The sequence below is a fragment of the Neoarius graeffei genome, chromosome 4 (genome assembly GCF_027579695.1).
Source record: "Neoarius graeffei isolate fNeoGra1 chromosome 4, fNeoGra1.pri, whole genome shotgun sequence".
NCBI classification, from domain to species: Eukaryota; Metazoa; Chordata; class Actinopteri; order Siluriformes; family Ariidae; genus Neoarius; species Neoarius graeffei.
Genome location: NC_083572.1, coordinates 109,422,266 through 109,444,005, shown reverse-complemented (window position 1 = coordinate 109,444,005; position 21,740 = coordinate 109,422,266). Strand labels below are relative to the sequence as shown.

Sequence of the window (21,740 nt, the reverse complement as noted above, 5' to 3'; positions counted from 1 at the left end):
ACCCATTTTTGGTAAATTCACCTCTTCTGATTTGCTCACTAATCAAACAGGATGGCGGTTGTTCGGGTAACAGTGCATTTTAACATGTTTGTATGCTCTTCCATAAATTACGAAGGGGGGGAATACTTTTGCATGGTCCTGTGTTCATTCTAAGCTTCAGTTGAACATATGCATGAGTGATTATTTAGTATAGTAGTTAAGTTCGACTACTTGCATGTATTTTTTATTATTTTTTTTCCACGACAGACCGTACTGAAGGAAATCAGGGCGTGGCTGGACGGCCATCCTAAAGAGATCGTCATCCTGTCCTTCAGCCATTTCCTGGGCCTGAGTCAAGAGCTCCACACGCTCCTCATCGCCACCATAAAGAGCGTGTTCAACTCGAAGCTGTGTCCTAAAACGGTATGACCTGCTAAAGCTGCTGTTGCTGAAATTGCAGCTTTTCATCAAACACGCACAGAGTAAATAAACTCCACTTGTTTGAGATTGTTTGTTTGTAACAGCAGGTGAAATACTGAAACCGACCTCGCAAAATGTAAATATGGGGTTCAACGCAACACAACAGAACAAAACGCACGGCACTACAGTACCGAGACTCACGCGGTGTGAGTGGAGTCTCTGAGACGGCACTCTTTAAACAGTCTTTGATTACAGGTGCTGATTAGAGACTCAGGTGTCTGTAGTGAGCAGGAGGCGGAGCTTCGGGTGATCCTTGTCGGATCACATGGTGGCTTCCGATGATGTAGAATAGTCTTTGGGTCAGATTTACATTTTTCCATTAAAAAGAAATGTCTGCATTAAAAAAAAAAAAAAAACCCTCCATCCAAGCTTAGTTGCGATGTCATTATAGTAGTCTCAGTGGCTCCGGACCAATCACGACTGATACGCAAATTATTATATGACGATGAACATTTTTGCATGTTTATCTAACTACAACGATAACTTTTTAGCTGGATGATGGATGTTATTAACTACTTATTAACCTCGCTTGCTTGATCTTTATGGGAAAATATCAGACCGAGGTCTTGACAGTACGGACCTCACCTCACCTCGCCTCGCCTCGCTTTATCCTGTTCTACAGGGTCGCAGGCGAGCTGGAGTCTATCCCAGCTGACTACGGGCGAAAGGCGGGGTACACCCTGGACAAGTCGCCAGGTCATCACAGGGCTGACACATAGACACAGACAACCATTCACACCTAGTCTGGTTAACACCAGACCATATCACAAGTGAAATATGGTCTGGAATGCGCCTATTGAATTTCTCGTAGGGGAGGTGTGGTTTACGATTGTCAACGGCCGTTTATTGGACGTTGTGAATGTCTATCATTTGGCGTATACGTAGCCCATGGCCAATCATGGCAGTTGTACCCGGTGACGTAGTTAGAGCGATGAAGAGGCGAAGAAAGACTGTAACGCCAAACGCTGTTCTTTTTTTAAAACAAACTTTCGCTCTAAACTATTCAGAACAGTGTCTAAAGCTTGATCGAAAGTTTGGTTCGTATCGCTTGCCGCCATGTTAAATGTGATCCGTAAACAGTCCCAAATAAACTACAAGCTTCCGTTTGTCGAGTAGTACACGTCACCGTCTTTCCACCCCTCCCCACTCTCTGATTGGCTCCCTAACTCAGGCGAGCCTTTAGACCATAGTTTCCATGCTGTCTTTTCAGATCGGAACGATTGTGCAAAGCAGCATGGGATTTCCCAGGCTAATTCACACCTACGGTCAATTTAGAGTCACCAGTTAACCTAACCTGCATGTCTTTGGACTGTGGGGGAAACCGGAGCACCCAGAGGAAACCCACGCGGACACGGGGAGAACATGCAAACTCCGCACAGAAAGGCCCTCGCCGGCCACGGGGCTCGAACCCGGACCTTCTTGCTGTGAGGCGACAGCGCTAACCACTACACCACTGTGCCGCCCCTGGACCGAGCCTATGGTCTGATATTTTCCCATAAAGACTAAGCAAGCGAGGTTAATAAGGAGTTTATGATGTGGCTTTTTTATTTCTATAATTAAAATAGACTTTCATTATAATGAGGCGTGATGCTGCTTTCAGTCACGTCATATTTGTAACGTAGTTAAGTCACGCGTGCAGAATAAACAGCCAGCGGTTTCAAAACCGAATTTCTGTTAGCGGTTTCTGAACGCTCTTCATCGCTCATTTCTTGAATAACCCTTGTTTGTTTGTCTTTCGGCCGTTTTTGATTTCCAGTTAAAAGCTAGACCGCCTTTCGATTTCATAAAATCGGTGAAATTTAGTTCACTCTGAAATGTGGTCATTGTGAAATATGTTTATTTCTGTAATATCTGACAAAATATCAGGCCATTCTGTGGCTGGGAAGTTATTTAATTTGAGGGGATTAAAGCAAATAATGTGCATGAAATTGCTCAGTTCGCGCAGTCAAGCAGACAGAGGAAGTCCGTGTGTGTGTGCGCATGCGCAGGTTTCCCTTTGAGCGTGCACTGACAGTTCCATCATTCTGTCGCTAAATGAGCAGCTGATCACACCGAGGTGCTCGCTGAGCACCCATATTTATTAGTTTGGTCCTGCGTTTCTTTTCCTTCGTATAGAACATAACGTCTTTTCTTCTCACTTTCTTTCCGTTACTGTAGTCGGTCTTTCACGTTTCATTCGCACACTCACGCCCTCCGTTTTTCTCTCCTGTTTCAAATTTGTATCCCACAATGCCTTGCGCGAACGGGGAAAGCACACCACGTGATGCATGATGTAGTATCTTGTATTGGGTCATGGTGAAGCAGGAAAAAATAGCAGAGAATTTAGGGCCACGTGGAGATAAATTCATTAATTGTTCTATTTTTTTTTTAAAAAACCCAAAACTAATAAATTTGGAAGTGTGTGATTTGAATTCAGTAGCTTTCAGTCACTAAACAAAACTAACTGGGTGTCGGGTAAATTCTTTTTATGATCTACACTTGAAAAATCTGAAAGGCAGTACAGCTTTAATCTTTTTAAAAAATTTTTGTTGTTTTGTTTTTGTTTGTTTTTTGCAATGTTGAAAGCCGACGCCTTGGAAAGAAAGTCCGTAATCACCCACAGGCGTTACAGGAAAATACTGCCTGCCAAGGAATCAATCAGAGCGCACGATTTTACCAGAAGCAGCTCAATCCATATAATAAGGTTCTGTTATGTACCGTATAATCGCAGGTTTGCGTGAGGTAAAATAACTAGCTGAGAAAACGATGATGCAAATCAAGTTTTAAACAAGATGTAGAAATGTTCCCAAGCCATTTGTCGTAGATTCTCAGTCATTATTTAAAAACATTATCCCATAGCGCTGTCGAGTTCTGGATTCTGATTGGTCAGAAGGTATTGATTCGTTTTCTTTAACAGCAGCTCTGACAGTAGTGTAGCTGCACATCACAGGTTCATATTCGAACACATTATCGTTATCATCGCTATAGTAACAGTAACGATGCACAAACGAATCAGACATGTTTGGGTGTTTTATACAGTGGTGCTTGAAAGTTTGTGAACCCTTTAGAATTTTCTATATTTCTGCATAAATATGACTGAAAACAATATCACATTTTCACACAAGTCCTAAAAGTAGATAAAGAGAACCCAGTTAAACAAACGAGACAAAATATTATACTTGGTCATTTATATATTGAGGAAAATGATCCAGTATTACATATCTGTGAGTGGCAAAAGTATGTGAACCTCTAGGATTAGCAGTTAATTTGAAGGTGAAATTAGAGTCAGGTGTTTTCAATCAATGGGATGACAATCAGGTGTGAGTGGGCACCCTGTTTTATTTAAAGAACAGGGATCTATCAAAGTCTGATCTTCACAACACATGTTTGTGGAAGTGTATCATGGCACGAACAAAGGAGATTTCTGAGGACCTCAGAAAAAGCGTTGTTGATGCTCATCAGGCTGGAAAAGGTTACAAAACCATCTCTAAAGAGTTTGGATTCCACCAATCCACAGTCAGACAGACTGTGTACAAATGGAGGAAATTCAAGACTATTGTTACCCTCCCCAGCAGTGGTCGACCAACAAAGATCACTCCAAGAGCAAGGCGTGTAATAGTTGGCGAGGTCACAAAGGACCCCAGGGTAACTTCTAAGCAACTGAAGGCCTCTCTCACATTGGCTAATGTTAATGTTCATGAGTTCACCATCAGGAGAACACTGAAAAACAATGGTGTGCGTGGCAGGGTTTCAAGGAGAAAGCCACTGCTCTCCAAAAAGAACATTGCTGCTCGTCTGCAGTTTGCTAAAGATCACGTGGACAAGCCAGAAGGCTACTGGAAAAATGTTTTGTGGACAGATGAGACCAAAATAGAACTTTTTTGGTTTAAATGAGAAGCGTTCTGTTTGGAGAAAGGAAAACACTGCATTCCAGCATAAGAACCTTATCCCATCTGTGAAACGTGGTGGTGGTAGTATCGTGGTTTGGGCCTGTTTTGCTGCATCTGGGCCAGGACGGCTTGTCATCATTGATGGGGCAATGAATTCTGAATTATACCAGTGAATTCTAAAGGAAAATGTCAGGACATCTGTCCATGAACTGAATCTCAAGAGAAGGTGGGTCATGCAGCAAGACAACGACCCTAAGCACACAAGTCGTTCTACCAAAGAATGGTTAAAGAAGAATAAAGTTAATGTTTTGGAATGGCCAAGTCAAAGTCCTGACCTTAATCCAATGGAAATGTTGTGGAAGGACCTGAAGCGAGTAGTTCATGTGAGGAAACCCACCAACATCCCAGAGTTGAAGCTGTTCTGTACGGAGGAATGGGCTAAAATTCCTCCAAGCCGGTGTGCAGGACTGATCAACAGTTACCGCAAACGTTTAGTTGCAGTTATTGCTGCACAAGGGGGTCACACCAGATACTGAAAGCAAAGGTTCACATACTTTTGCCACTCACAGATATGTACAGTGGTGCCTGAAAGTTTGTGAACCCTTTAACATTTTCTATATTTCTGCATAAATATGACCTAAAACATCATCAGATTTTCACACAAGTCCTAAAAGTAGATGAAGAGAACCCAGTTAAACAAATGAGACAAAAATATTAGATTTGGTCATTTATTTATTGAGGAAAATGATCCAAAATTACATATCTGTGAGTGGCAAAAGTATGTGAACCTTTGCATTCAGTATCTGGTGTGATCCCCTTGTGCAGCAATAACTGCAACTAAACATTTCCGGTAACTGTTGATCGGTCCTGCACACCGGCTTGGAGGAATTTTAGCCCATTCTTCCATACAGAACAGCTTCAACTCTGGGATGTTGGTGGGTTTCCTCACATGAACTGCTCGCTTCAGGTCCTTCCACAACATTTTGATTGGATTAAGGTCAGGACTTTGACTTGGCCATTCCAAAACATTCACTTTATTCTTCTTTAACCATTCTTTGGTAGAACGACTTGTGTGCTTAAGGTCATTGTCTTGCTGCATGACCCACCTTCTCTTGAGATTCAGTTCATGGACAGATGTCCTGACATTTTCCTTTAGAATTCGCTGGTATAATTCAGAATTCATTGTTCCATCAATGATGGCAAGCCATCCTGGCCCAGATGCAGCAAAACAGGCCCAAACCATGATACTACCACCACCATGTTTCACAGATGGGATAAGGTTCTTATGCTGGAATGCAGTGTTTTCCTTTCTCCAAACAGAACGCTTCTCATTTAAACGAAAAAGTTCTATTTTGGTCTCATCCTTCCACAAAATATTTTTCCAATAGCCTTCTGGCTTGTCCACGTGATCTTTAGCAAACTGCAGACAAGCAGCAATGTTCTTTTTGGAGAGCAGTGGCTTTCTCCTTGAAACCCTGCCACGCACACCATTGTTTTTCAGTGTTCTCCTGATGGTGAACTCATGAACATTAACATTAGCCAATGTGAGAGAGGCCTTCAGTTGCTTAGAAGTTACCCTGGGGTCCTTTGTGACCTCGCCGACTATTACACGCCTCGCTCTTGGAGTGATCTTTGTTGGTCGATCACTCCTGGGGAGGGCAATATTGGTCTTGAATTTCCTCCATTTGTACACACTGTCTGACTGTGGATTGGTGGACCTAAAACATCATCAGATTTTCACACAAGTCCTAAAAGTAGATAAAGAGAACCCAGTTCTCTTTATCTACTTTTAGGACTTGTGTGAAAATCTGATGATGTTTTAGGTCATATTTATGCAGAAATATAGAACATTCTAAAGGGTTCACAAACTTTCAAGCACCACTGTAGGTTGCTGGGTCTTTAAACATCAAAAACATTTAATGGTTGATTTCATGTTCTTGTGATATGGGATGCCAATTTGACGGAGGCGTTCACAGGGACTTATACACATAAACAGGTTAAAAATGTGTGCCATCATTGATGTGGTGAAGTTTTCTGTAAGGAGAAAAGGTTTGCTTTAATATTTCTGGAAGGAGTCTCCAGTGTCAGTGCTTTGTAACACTCAGAGCTGAAGGTGTCACTTTATCAACATCTTCAGAAAAAGAGTTTATGCTTTGCGGTTTCTCAGTAACAACACAACCTTTTTTTTTCCGCGTGTGTTAACTATGAGAGATGATAAAGAACGAGATAAGGGAACTTGTATCGTTTGGACAGTCCACAACATTAAACATAACTTTAAATGGATAAAAAGTATAATGTCATTCTTTAAAAACTGAAAAACTGTAATCATTGACAATGCTGTTACAGAAGGGATGATGTACAGCGAGCTGGTTATTATCGCAAAATAAACCGTGACAGAATGATGCAGTCTTTAATCACCATGAAGAGGCTTATTTTTGCGATAATAACTGGCTCACTGTACGTTATCTGACATATTGTATTCAACTCCCACTTACTAAAGAAATCAATAATTTGACACAAAATATTGATTTAAAATAATTTTATTGCTTCCACTAATGGCATGGTCCGTAACAACAGTGTATCATGCAGAAATAACAGCCCACCGTAATCGACCAATCAGAATTCAGTATTCAACAACACCATGTAATAATGGGATATATAAAGGATATTACACGGTGGTGCAAAAAATATGAAGTTTGTTTGAGTGGTGAAAATATTTTCAACACGAGAATATAAACTTCTTCATATCTTTGCACCATCATGTAATGTTCTTTATATTATATGGACACATCCACAAAAAAAAAAGCAAGTTAAATGAAAATAATTTTAATTTTGAACCAGTTCACCATTTTGCCAACACGCATCTAGTCAGCAGGAAAACACTGGGAGTGACGTCATCAGAGTAAAATATCAGGAATTATTATCCATACAGGACACTTTTCCGATGGAATAAAAAAACATGTTCTATTCCCTTCTAGCGGGTTTCATTCATTTGGTTCAATAGCATGCAATATTGTTAGCATATCGCTTATCCTACATGTATTATGTCACTCTACCCAGTGGAGAATGAGCGTTGAATATGGTTTACGATATTCAAGACAACATGACGTCACACGTTGGAGACGTAAAACTTCCGCGCTAGCGAGTGAGCGACTGGGACAATTTGTAAACAAACATGGCCGACAGGTTTGCTTGGTTATATACGGAAGATTTTGAGAGAATTTTGAAAGAGAAAGACGCATTGAACACCCGAAAGGAATGTGTATGGATGATGATAATAATGATGATAATAATAATAATAATAATGTTGGCTAGCTTTTTTCGTGGTCTGTCAGATATATTCCATTCAGCTACTCGTCTTCGACTCATTCAGTATCACGCTAGCTGAATGGAATATATCTGATAGACCACGAAAAAAAGCCAGGCAATATTATTTAAAATATGTCACTCAGATCCATAATGTATTTTGTCTGAAAAATGTGAGTTTTTCAACACGAGAAGATAAACTTCATAGACTGGTACCAAAATCCAGAATTGTGACACCCAAAGGCATTTTTGAGACAAAGTCGGCAAACAGTCTTATTTTGTCAATTTGGGTGTGCCGAATTCAAATCTGCAATATGCCGAGCTCTATCTGACCTCCGTTGACCTCTAGAGGTCATTGAACTTTGGGCCTGTAAACGTCTCAGCTGAACCCAGTTTCTCAGCTTTCTAAGGAATGAAATGTACTAAAATGATTAATGAAGTTAGCAAATGGCCTTGTTTGTTAAATGTTTGGGTGCTGAATTCATTTTTCATTTGTAAAACGACATATGACCTCTGATAACCTCAAGGTCATTAAACTTGGCCTATAGGCCTATGCATTTAACGGCATTTTTAAACTGACTTTACTCCCCCAAAAAGAATATGAACAGACAAAAAACAAATAGAAAGGAACAAATACAACATTAAATGCCAGTCCATGTACATGTGACTTACTTTTCACAATGAGAATGCCTAGGCGATCACCTTACATAACATTGCATTACATTTAGCGGTTATTGTTTATACAAAGCTACTGAAAAAAGGGCAGATTCAGCAGCATACAAAATGTGGGGGCGTACAGGGTATACAGGTTAATCAGGGTTAGTATATATGAGAGGTTTTTTCTTTGTTGTTTGTTTTGTTTTAAACGGGGTAAAGCCTTTACAAAAAACAAACAACAAAGAAAAAAACTCTCATATATACTAACCCTGATTAACCTGTATACCCTGTACGCCCCCACATTTTGTATGCTGCTGAATCTGTCCTTTTTTCAGTAGCTTTGTATAAACAATAACCGCTAAATGTAATGCAATGTTATGTAAGGTGATCGCCTAGGCATTCTCATTGTGAAAAGTAAGTCACATGTACATGGACTGGCATTTAATGTTGTATTTGTTCCTTTCTATTTGTTTTTTGTCTGTTCATATTCTTTTTGGGGGAGTAAAGTCAGTTTAAAAATGCCATTAAATGCATAGGCCTACAGGCCAAGTTTAATGACCTTGAGGTTATCAGAGGTCAAATGTCGTTTTACAAATGAAAAATGAATTCAGCACCCAAACATTTAACAAACAAGGCCATTTGCTAACTTCATTAATCATTTTAGTACATTTCATTCCTTAGAAAGCTGAGAAACTGGGTTCAGCTGAGACGTTTACAGGCCCAAAGTTCAATGACCTCTAGAGGTCAACAGAGGTCAGATAGAGCTCGGCATATTGCAGATTTGAATTCGGCACACCCAAATTGACAAAATAAGACTGTTTGCCGACTTTGTCTCAAAAATGCCTTTAACTCCTTAAATAAGCACTTTTTTAAATTTTGGTACCAGTCTATCATATCTTCAAGCCAACATGTGATTTTCTTTTTATTATATCGACACATTCACAAACAAAAAGGCCCCAAATTTATCAAAACGACGCACTCGTCGATTTCCTGTATGTATTATTTACCATGACCGAGGTCTTGAAAGTCCTGACTGAGGCCCTCTGGGCCGAGATCACGGTATTTCACCATACGGACCGACCTTAAGCTGGTAAATAATACTGTATATTTATTTTTTTCTTTACCAAATTCTAACAGAAAACGAGAGTGCCCGAAAGGGAAAACTGAGCCGAGCCGCCATTTTGAATCCTCATTCACGGCTGTAATGCAAATTGCTTCCTCCTCGGTATACAAGTGCACTTCCATGGCAGAAAAAAACCCTACATTTTGCCACCTATGTAGTCCCCTATTTATACAAAATTGAGTCATTCAGGATTCAGCCATGTTTTTGCTCGGCGTTAGCAACAGTTACAGGTTTTTAGCTTTCTCCTGAAATTTTTTCTTTTATTTCTTCTTCCTCAGGGTAGTAAAACTCACTTTCGCTGTGAACACTGTCGTTATCGCTATCCATGATGTAAAATTAATGCTGTTCTCCTGAGAAATGCTGGCAAAAAGTTATAAGATTTTTGATAGTCTTATAAATAAATCTTATAAAAAAAAAGATAAATGTTGACAAAAAATGCGACCATGTTTTTTTACGAGTCGTCCGGGGTCCGTATCGTAGGATACGGACCCTCTCGCCAGCCAATCAGAGCGCAGGATTTGATGGAAACCGGACTGCGAAAAAAATAGAGATTTATGTCACGGTTTTGGTTCTCCATGTCCCAGATGGAGCTCGGATGAAAAATACCAGTGGCGTATTTCTCAGTAAAACACTCATGTCTTTTTAATATAAATATCTATAATCCCATAAGTTCTGGCTGGTACCAGTAACTCTGCTTCATCACATTTACACCACCCATCATTAATTATTTTCCTATAAAAGCACATCATGTTTTATTCCTGAATAAATCAGGAATACTTTGAGATTCGCTGCTGCTTTATAAATATCGTGAAAATTTTCCCATCAGGACGTGGTCACGCTGAGGAGTTTATGGAGTTCAGGTTACCAGGTGATTGTCTCGTACGAGCACCACTTGGCTCACTGCCACACAGAGCTGTGGTCTCATATACCGTACTGGTGGGCGAACAAATGTAAAGCAGAAGCGCTGATCGAGGAGTTTGAACGCAGAAAACAACACGGCCGTCCAGGTAACATGTCCATTCATCAAAATATTTTCGTATTCTAGCACACATGGAATTGAAAATAAAATGTACATCTGCTTTCACAGGAGGCTTCTTTGTGACTGGTATCAATCTCACCGAGGACCTGAAGTACATCTGTTCCCATCCTATGGAGTCACTCAAGGACATGGTTATGCCAGCGTACCCGATGCTGCTAAGCTGGGTCCAGGAGCAGAAACCTGGATCATACGGCGACTCACTCAATATCATCGCTGCTGATTTCGTGACTGAGTGCGAGTTCATACAGACTGTCGTAGCACTGAATGAAAATCTACTGAGGAGAAGCACATGAGGAGGAGGAGGAGGAGGAGGAGGATCATCCAGCTGTTGGTTTCGCACAATATTTGACGCATAGCACACAAGATTTTCCGTTTATTTATTCTCTGAAATAGACCTGTAGATGTTTGCTAGGACTTTTTTATTTATTTATTTTTTTAAAAGTCTGATTTTCAGGTACGGGTAGAATCATAATGCTATGCACTAATCGTTATTACTTGAATGGCGTACAACTAATGCGCTGTCTTTATTCTAACGGTTTACCTCTTATCCTGGCAATAAATTTTAGTGGATTTTGAAAGCACACCTTCAGAAAACAAAGGGAATAACCTGTAGTGTTGCTTGTTACTGAAGTGTGACCCTCAAGGCTCAGTACTGGGTCCATTTTTAAAATGCATGGTTCATCTGGGAAAGTAAATTTTAACGTACCAGTCAAATCAAAACAGACCTTTTTAACCTTATTAGGTGATTTCATGACTCGTTTTGTATTTAAAAGACAAGTTATTTTTGTCTGTAACCATCCAATAAAGTGCAGCGTCTTCAGATCAGGTCATACCTCACCCTCCCGACCAGTTGTGCAAGAATCTCGTGATCGTGAGCACAAATATTAGCTTTGACTTCATACTCAGATAAATATGGCCGCACTCCGGGGATACAATTTTGTTCTTGTTTTCCTGCATTAACAGGATTGTCCCCACCTTTGATTTCTCAAGTAGGACTGGGCGATATGACAGTATAAATTCAATATTGCGATAAATTCTGCCACAATATGCTTTTCTGAGATATCATTGGTAATGTTTTTAAAAATAATAATAATTATAATATTAAGAAGCTGATTTGATAGTTTTGTGCTCTTTTAAATCTTTACACCTGTAAAATATCCTTGATGGTAATCCTTTATGGTGCCATGGATGGCTGCTTTGGTGTGTTGGTGCACATTGTTTTGTATTATTTTGTTTGTAAGCTCAGTTCACTGCTGCGATACTCGAATCTCTTTCACCAGAGAAAAGCTCTTGAATATGAGGGGAACAACTCCAGCGGACTTGCAGTATTACCAACTTTTCTGTGGAATTAATGGACATTCTTGTCAAAGGTACTCTTATCTTTGCTCACTCAGTGAGATGGTGGAGGAGAGGGAAACACGCTGGTGCGCCTCCGTCGGCGTGGACTTCACACGCCGCTACCTGCGATATTGCTCTCCAATGTGCGCTCACTGTGCAACAAACTGGACGAACTCCAGCTGCTGGTGGGGAGAAACAGGGACTTTCCTACATCTTGTTCCAGACTCTGTGCTGCAGCTGGCCGGCTTCCAACTTTTCAGAGCGGACCGTAACACGGATCTCTCTGGCAAGACAAAGGGTGGTGGAATCTGTTTTTATGTAAAGAACGGCTAGTGCAGTGATGTGTCCGTGATCCTGCAGCACTGTTCTCCAGACCTGGAATCATTGAGATCGCGTCATTCATTCTGGTTGGTGGTTACATTCCACCGCAGGCCAACGTGCAGAACACACAGTGCCTGTTGGCTAACTAAATACTGGGTGTGGAGTAGACTAACCCGGACTCCCTAGTTATTGGCCTTTTAACAAAGGTAACCTCTGCCACAAACTACCAAAATGCAAACAGTTTATTAAATGCCCAACCAGAGAAGAGAATATTTTGGATCACTGTTACATGACCGTCAGCAATGCCCATTGCGCCATCCCCCACGCTGCACTGGGCCACTCGGACCACATCATAGTCCACCTGATTCCTGCATATAGAGAGAAATTAAAGCTGAGGAAACCTGTAGTGAGGACATCAAAGATGTGGAGGAATGAGGCTGCGGAGAACCTTCAGGCGTGCTTGGACTGTACAAACTGGGATGTGTTCAGGACTGCTACCAATAGTCTGGATGAGTACACAGAGGCTGTGACATCCTACATCAGCTTCTGTGAGGACTGCTGTGTTCCATCACGAACCAGGATGAGTTACAATAACGATAAACCCTGGTTCACAGACAAGCTCAGACAGCTCAGGTTACAAAAGGAAGAAGCGTTCAGGAGTGGGGGCAGGAACAGGTTTAGCAAGGCGGTGAGAGAAGCTAAATGACTGTACTCTGAGAAACCCCAATATCAGTTCTCAGCCAACTACCCTTCGTCTGTCTTGAAACGGCTCAGGCAGATCACTTAACCTTCAGCCTCCCACTCTGTTAATGACTTGCGCCTGGCCAACCAACTGAATGAGTTCTGCTGTTGCTTTTAAAGACAATGGACTGTCCTGATATCATCCCTTGTGACTTCACACTCCAGCTCTTGCCCACCACCACTGCCCTCACCTATACTGCTGCCAGGGCCTCTCTACAACCTGGAGGCCTGTCCACCCACCACCACAGCCTCAACTCTCCATTCTGGAGAGGGACGTCAACAAGCTCTTTAAGAAGCTGAACCCTCGCAAAGCAGCAGGTCCCGACTCTGTCTCACCATTCACCCTGAAGCACTGTGTTGATCAGCTGTCTCTGGTGTTCACAAACATCAACAACACCTCACTGGAGACATGCCATGTGCCAGCCTGCTTCAAGGCCTCCACCATTATCCCCGTCTCCAAAAAGCCAAGGATCACAGGATTAAATGACTACAGACCCATCGCCCTGACTTCTGTGGTTATGAAATCTTCCAGTGCCTTGTGCTTTACCACCTTAAAGCCATCACTGGCCTGCTCCTGGACTCCATGCAGTTCACCTACAGATCCAACAGATCTGCAGATGATGCTGTCAACATGGCTCTTCATTTCACCCTCCAGCACCTGGACTCCCCATGAACCTATGCTAGGATCCTATTTGTGGATTTCAGTTCTGCCTTCAACACCATCATCTCAGCTCTTCTGCAGGACAAACTCTCCAAGCTGAGCGTGCCTGACTCCACCTGCAGGTGGATCACCGACTTCCTGTCTGACAGGAAGCTGGGGAAACGCGTCTCTGACTCCCGAACCATCAGCACCGGATCCCCCCCGGCTGCGTTTTCTTTACTCTTCTCCTTGTACACCAACAGCTGCATCTCCAGTCATCAGTCTAGCAAGCTCCGAAAGTTCGCAGACAACACCACCCTCATTTGGACTCGTCTCTGATGAGGATGATTCTGCCTACAGGTGGGAGATTGACCATCTGGTGTCCTGGTGCAGGCAGAACAACTTGGAGCTCTAAAGACAGTGGAGATGCTTGTAGACTTCAGGAGGAGCTCTGCCACACCCTCCCTCCCCCATCACTCTGTTTGACTTCCCAGAAATACTTTGGGGAGTATTTCTGCTTCCTGGGCACCACCATCACTCAGGACCTCAAGTGGGAGATGAATACCTGCTCTCTTACCAAGAAAGCACAGAAGAGGGTGGACTTCCTGTGGCAGTTGAAGTTCGACAAGGGCAGACTGCAGCGCATCATCCGTTGAAAGGACGATTGGCTGTAACCTTCCGTCTCTTCAGGACCTGTACGAGTCCAGGACCCTGAGGACAGCAGAAAAGATTGTGGGTGACCCCTCTCACCCCAGACACAAACTTTTTGAACCACTCCCCTCTGGTAGAAGGTTGCGGTCCATTAGGACCAAAACCTCACACCATAAGGCCAGCTTTTTCCCCACTGCACTTGCCTCATCAATAAGATCAGAGACCCCACTGACTAACCTCACAATTTCAAGCTGTAACATTAATGCACTTCGTCTCTGAACTGTAATTTTACACATTTCATGGTCATCTTCATTCTGTGAATTTTTATTGCACATTTCAGGACATACTATAGAGCTTGGACTTGAAAACAACTCATGCACTTTTTAAATTTGTATATTTTAGATTCTTTTTATTTTTTTTATTCTATGTATATGGTTACTTTCGTCTTTTTTTTTTTTTAATTCTTCTTTTTTAACTGTTCAAGCACCAACCACCAAAGCAATTTCCTTATGTGAGAACGTACTTGGCAATAAACTTGATTCTGATATAATTTCCTTTTAAAATAATTTTCTTTACCATGTTTGAAAGGGGGCGGCACGGTGGTGTAGTGGTTAGCGCTGTCGCCTCACAGCAAGAAGGTCCGGGTTCGAGCCCCGTGGCCGGCGAGGGCCTTTCTGTGTGGAGTTTGCATGTTCTCCCCGTGTCCGCGTGGGTTTCCTCCGGGTGCTCCGGTTTCCCCCACAGTCCAAAGACATGCAGGTTAGGTTAACTGGTGACTCTAAAGTGAGTGTGAATGGTTGTCTGTGTCTATGTGTCAGCCCTGTGATGACCTGGCGACTTGTCCAGGGTGTACCCCGCCTTTCGCCCGTAGTCAGCTGGGATAGGCTCCAGCTTGCCTGCGACCCTGTAGAACAGGATAAAGCGGCTACAGATAATGAGATGAGATGAGATGTTTGAAAGGATCATCCAATACCATTTTTAAAGGTTTATTTCTAAACGCAACATGACTGTTTTGTTGGCAGGTAGGAAACCTAAATACTGTGATGCATATCTTGTGTCATAGAAATGTCTTGCTAAATTGTGATATTTTTTAAAAATCTTATCGCCTGATCCTAATTCTGAGTGAGAGTAGTCCTACAAAATCGAGGCTGGCGTTTCTGTGTTTTATTTTGTAGTGCATGGTTTTTATAAGCCAAACAACCCCTCATGTATAAACCCAAAGTTTCGTTAAAGAAAAAATGTGTTCGAATACTTTTCACTTCATTGTTTAAAAACCGTTCAAGAAAGAATAGCGGTCCTGAAGGTCAAGTTAGTACTTTAAGTAAGGAAGAAAACATGACTGGCTGTGACGATGTTGTTATTGGAAAATAATCAACGATGTCTGAAATTGTAACAATTTCAACAATGTATGAACCCAGTGACAAGCAAAGGTACAGGTACTACCTTTTTTTTCTGAGACCGCAAACTCGGCACAGAATTTCATTTGAAACTTGTCATCTGAAATCATATCAGTGACCTGTACAGGGCTTTTTTTTTGTTGTTCAAACATAGGAAGGCTTTTAAAATATGAAATGCAGATAGATAGATAGATAGATATATACATGCATGCAAATGAGAATTTCTCGCATTTTTAAAAAATGTTTTCATGTTGAATGTGAAATTGCCCTTTATCACAAGTCTGTGTGGAAAGATGGGAAAATAGCGTTTCTCTACTGCGGTCAGGATGGTTAGACCACATGGCCGAGCATGTGATTACAGTTTTTCTCAGTCGCTTTGGTGCATTTCTCACATCACTATTTACATTTGCACAGCAGTTAGTGCATTTCTCAAAACAATTAGTACAAACTGCAAAACCTAGTGGATAACCTGCAAAAGCACGTCACTTGCTCAAAATGGATAGTCCATTGCTCAAAAGCAAGTATTCGTTTCAATGAAACTGCCAGTGCCATCAAAATGAGAAGTCTTGACACCATAGTTTATGAACAAGATAGTCAATTGGCTTTGTCATGTTTTCATTATGACAGTTTATTCTCTCAGTGTTTTCCAATGCAAAAAAAAAGGTCAGAACTCGCTGACACTACCTGAAAGGCTACTTGTACAGCCATTTGAAAACTACAGTAAAGTTGCATATTGCTGTAGTTAGGGGAGTACAGTGGTGCTTGAAAGTTTGTGAACCCTTTAGAATTTTCTATATTTCTGCATAAATATGACCTAAAACAACATCAGATTTTCACACAAATCCGAAAAGTAGATAAAGAGAACCCAGTTAAACAAATGAGACAAAAATATTATACTTGCTCATTTATTTATTGAGGAAAATGATCCAATATTACATATCTGTGAGTGGCAAAAGTATGTGAACCTCTAGGATTAGCAGTCAATTTGAAGGTGAAATTAGAGTCAGGTGTTTTCAATCAATGGGATGACAATCAGGTGTGAGTGGGCACCCTGTTTTATTTAAAGAACAGGGATCTATCAAAGTCTGATCTTCACAACACATGCTTATGGAAGTGTATCATGGCACGAACAAAGGAGATTTATGAGGACCTCAGAAAAAGCGTTGTTGATGCTCATCAGGCTGGAAAAGGTTACAAAACCATCTCTAAAGAGTTTGGACTCCACTAATCCACAGTCAGACAGATTGTGTACAAATGGAGGAAATTTAAGACCATTGTTACCCTCCCCAGGAGTGGGCAACCAACAAAGATCACTCCAAGAGCAAGGCGTGTAATAGTTGGCGAGGTCACAAAGGACCCCAGGGTAACTTCTAAGCAACTGAAGGCTTCTCTCACATTGGCTAATGTTAATGTTCATGAGTCCACCATCAGGAGAACACTGAACAGCAATGGTGTGCATGGCAGGGTTGCAAGGAGAAAGCCACTGCTCTCCAAAAAGAACATTGCTGCTCGTCTGCAGTTTGCTAAAGATCACGTGGACAAGCCAGAAGGCTATTGGAAAAATGTTTTGTGGACGGATGAGACCAAAATAGAACTTTTTTGGTTTAAATGAGAAGCGTTCTGTTTGGAGAAAGGGAAACACTGCATTCCAGCATAAGAACCTTATCCCGTCTGTGAAACATGGTGGTGGTAGTATCATGGTTTGGGCCTGTTTTGCTGCATCTGGGCCAGGACGGCTTGCCATCATTGATGGAACAATGAATTCTGAATTATACCAGTGAATTCTAAAGGAAAATGTCAGGACATCTGTCCATGAACTGAATCTCAAGAGAAGGTGGGTCACGCAGCAAGACAATGACCCTAAACACACAAGTCGTTCTACCAAAGAATGGTTAAAGAAGAATAAAGTGAATGTTTTGGAATGGCCAAGTCAAAGTCCTGACCTTAATCCAATCGAAATGTTGTGGAAGAACCTGAAGCGAGCAGTTCATGTGAGGAAACCCACCAACATCCCAGAGTTGAAGCTGTTCTGTACGGAGGAACGGGCTAAAATTCCTCCAAGCCGGTGTGCAGGACTGATCAACAGTTACCGCAAACGTTTAGTTGCAGTTATTGCTGCACAAGGGGGTCACACCAGATACTGAAAGCAAAGGTTCACATACTTTTGCCACTCACAGATATGTAATATTGGATCATTTTCCTCAATAAATAAATGACCAAGTATAATATTTTTGTCTCATTTGTTTAACTGGATTCTCTTTATCTACTTTTAGGACTTGTGTGAAAATCTGATGATGTTTTAGGTCATAATTTATGCAGAAATATAGAAAATTCTAAAGGGTTCACAAACTTTCAAGCACCACTGTAAGTGAGTACAAGACACTGAATACGCATGTTTCACATTTTTACTGTATATGCTCTTCGCAATACTACAGCATTGTGCAAAAGAAAAATACAGTAACCTACAGTCACTGTCAGTCAGAAAAAAACAAACACCCTTTTGGTAGAGCTGTGCACAATTGCGAACAATATACAGTAACAGTACATACTGTATTGTAACGGAACATGGGTACAGTTTTCATTCTGGCACATCCAGACGTTCCTGTCTGTTTGGCCACATATTCTCATCGACATCAGAATGGATATTTTCTCTTGCAATGCGGCGAGGAAAGTATCTCCTTGAGTGGCGAATCCATCCTCTGCATGAATCTGCAGCGATGTCATCACATGCTGCATCCATGGCTGCTAGCAGGGCCATTTGTGTATGTGGACGCCGGTCATACACCTTCCACGTCCAGGCAGAGAAAAACTCCTCTATGGGATTAAGGAATGGGGAGTAGGGAGGGAGATATTCAACCAGCATCCTCTGCTGTGCTGCAAACCACCGTGTGACCAGATGTGAGTGGTGAAAACGGGCATTATCCCACACAACAGCATACTGGTTGAGTTGGCCTTCACCCCTCTCATTCTCAGGGACTATGTCCCTGTAAAGAGTGTCTAAAAAAGTCAGCAGATGTTGTGTATTGTATGGACCAAGAAGGGGGATATGGGTGAGGACACCATTGTCTGAGATGGCTGCACACGTTGTAATATTCCCTCCGCGTTGGCCTGGGACATCAGTGGTTGCTCTCTGTCCAATGATATTTCTTCCACGCCTTCTACCTTTGGCCAGATTGAAACCCGCCTCATCAATGTATATGAATGTGTGCAGTGGTTCCCTGGCTTCCAGCTCCAGTATATGCTTTAGAGAGAGAGAGAGAGAGAGAGAGATGTAACAACTTTTCTTGTGTAACATACTGTAATGCATTTTGAAAAATACAGTATACAGTATGTTCTGTGAATACATATACAGAATTGCATGAAACTACACAAAGTAAAACTGTTTACAGTGCTGAACAAAAGACATGTTTTACCTGTACATACTGGTGACGCATCTCCTTCACTCTCTCACTGTTCCGTTCAAACGGCACTTTGTACAGTTGTTTCATGCGCATTTCATTTCTCCTGAGCACTCTGTCAATTGTTGCAACTGACACAGATTCAATATTGGCAAATACATTATCTTCTATGACAGCACTTTGAATTTCTCTCAACCTTATAGCGTTGTTTGCAACCACCATTGCACAAATGGCTTCCTCCTGCTGTGGGGTAAAAAGGGGCCCTCTTCCTCCACCTCTGCGAGGTTGTCTATCAATCCTATGTCATGCAGAGTAAAATTTCAGTAATGTACAATAAACATGAGATACTGTATTACAGTATGAGATATTGGATTACTGCCCAATACTGTACATACCTGTTCTCCCTACGAAATGTTTGAATGATTGAATTCACTGTGGTTCTTCCAACATTTGGTTGGACCCTCCGACCAGCCTCAGCCATTGTGAGGCCGTGATTGATCACATGGTCCACAAGTGTAGACCTAATTTCATTAGGAATCTGCCTATGTACACTTGTGTTCAAAATAATAGCAGTCCAACACAACTAACCAGATCAATCACTGTTTTTGGTGGAAATTATATTACTACATGGCAAATAATTTTCCAGTAGGTGTAGTAGAGTCATAGAAAACCAACAGACCCAACATTCATGATATGCATGCTCCTGAGTCTGTGTAATCGAATAATTAAGTGAAAGGGGCGTGTTCAAAATAATAGCAGTGTGGAGTTTAATTAGTGAGATCATTCATTCTGTGAAAAAGCAGATGTCAGTCAGGTGGCCCTAATTTAAGGATGAAGCCGGCACATGTTGTACATCCATTTCTCTCTGAAAACCTGAGAAACATGGGTCGTTCCAGACATTGTTCAGAAGAACAGCGTGCTTTGATTAAAACGTTGATTGGAGAGGTAAAACGTATACTGTAAAGAAGGGCAGAAAATGATGGGCTGCTCGGCTAAAATGATCTCCAGTGCTTTAAAATGGACAGCAAAGCCAGAGAGACGTGGAAGAAAACAGAAGACTACCATTCGAATGGATCGAAGAATAGCCAGAATGGCAAAGACTCAGCCAATGATCAGCTCCAGGGTGATCAAAGACGGTCTGAAGTTACCTGTGAGTACTGTGACAATTAGAAGATGCCTGTGTGAAGCTAATCTATTGGCAAGAAGCTCCCGCAAAGTTCCACTGTTAAAAAAAAGACGTGCTGAAGAGGATACAATTTGCCAAAGAACACATCGACTGGCCTAAAGAGAAATGGAAAAACATTTTGTGGACTGATGAAAGTAAAATTGTTCTTTTTGGGTCCAAGAGCCGCAGACAGTTTTTCAGACGACCCCCAGACAGTGAATTCAAGCCACAGTACACTCTGAAGACAGTGAAGCATGGTGGTGCAAGCATCATGATATGGGGATGTTTCTCTTACTGTGGTGTTGGGCCCATTTATCGCATACCAGGGATCATGGATCAGTTTGCATATATCAAAATACTTGAGGAGGTCATGTTGCCTTATGCTGAAGAGGAAATGCCCTTGAAATGGGTGTTTCAACAAGATAACGACCCCAAACACACCAGTAAGCGAGCAGCATCAGGGTTCAAGACCAACAAAATGAAAGTTATGGAGTGGCCAGCCCAATCCCCGGACCTTAATCCGATAGAAAACTTGTGGGGTGACATCAAAAATGCTGTTTCTGAGGCAAAACCAAGAAATGCAGAGGAATTGTGGAATGTTGTCAAATCATCCTGGGCTGGAATACCTGTTCACAGGTGCCAGAAGTTCTCAGAAACCGTGGTTATACAACTAAATATTAGTTTAGTGATTCACAGGAATACTAAATCCTTAGTTTTTTTCAGTTTATACAGTAAATATTTGGAGTTTGTAATGAAAAATGCAGACACTGCTATTTTTTTTGAACAGCCCAATGTTCATTTTTCTTCATTTTCTGTAAAGTAATTAAAATATTGATACATTTTTCTTCATGTTTTGATGTAGAATATAATGCGCATTGGCCCTGTGATGACCTGGCGACTTGTCCAGGGTGTACCCCGCCTTTCGCCCGTAGTCAGTTGGGATAGGCTCCAGCTTACCTGCGACCCTGTAGAAGGATAAAGCGGCTAGAGATAATGAGATGAGATGAGATAATGCGCATTGTTCCCAATGCATGGAAATAAAAACTATTATAAGGATTTTGAGCTTTATTCACGTTTTTAAACACACTGCTACTATTTTGAACACAACTGTACTTGACCTCCCTCCTCCCCTGTTTTGTGCCCTTCCCCTTCCTCCCCGCATCCTCACCCCTCTTCCACGATGCTGACCTTCCATTTCTATGCCACAGAATTGTAGAAAAGGTACACACTGTGTCCTGCTCGGTTCATACTATATATTCTTGCAAATGGCGGTTCATGGGATTCCTCCCTGAGTGATTGTGAACAAGTGGCTTGTCATTGGTTACAACTAATACTTCACACACCTCTTCGTGAGTGAAAGCTGAAGTTCACCTGAGAGCAATTGTTCAATTTAGGAGATATTTCCAGTAAAAAATGATAAAGAAATGTATAAAATTTGCTTGACAGAATTTGACAACGAGTTCAACAATTTTGTATGTAATGACTCAAGCAATGAAACGAAGACTATTAGTTTTATTGTGAATGACTATTCAGCATCCATAAGCATAGTTCATTTTGACTGACATGACATAAGCAAATGATAATGTTATAAAACAGCATTGTATTGTATGAAAGCACCTGATACATGTCCAAAATC

General features: G+C 41.5%; 2 protein-coding genes across 4 annotated transcripts in view; one reads left to right on the top strand and one right to left on the bottom strand.

The window, feature by feature from the left end:
* Nucleotides 1-16,338, top strand: part of plcxd1 (phosphatidylinositol-specific phospholipase C, X domain containing 1) — a 34,936-nt gene extending 18,598 nt beyond the window's left edge. For all 3 annotated transcript variants that reach the window (XM_060920151.1, XM_060920153.1, XM_060920152.1), the window contains exons 4-6: nt 247-402; nt 10,241-10,421; nt 10,502-16,338. In XM_060920151.1, the coding sequence (XP_060776134.1) occupies nt 247-402; nt 10,241-10,421; nt 10,502-10,746 (582 nt within the window). In that variant the 3' untranslated portion in view covers nt 10,747-16,338. The remainder of the gene's footprint in view (nt 1-246; nt 403-10,240; nt 10,422-10,501) is intronic.
* A 1,594-nt stretch (nt 16,339-17,932) lies between these two features.
* Nucleotides 17,933-20,818, bottom strand: LOC132885462 (uncharacterized). Its single transcript, XM_060920150.1, has 3 exons — nt 19,335-20,818; nt 18,955-19,237; nt 17,933-18,782 (listed from the first exon to the last, which is right to left on the bottom strand). Exons 1-3 carry the CDS (start codon nt 19,418-19,420, stop codon nt 18,120-18,122), a joined length of 1,032 nt encoding a protein of 343 aa, XP_060776133.1. The 5' UTR covers nt 19,421-20,818; the 3' UTR covers nt 17,933-18,119.
* Between the last annotated feature and the right edge of the window lie 922 nt (nt 20,819-21,740).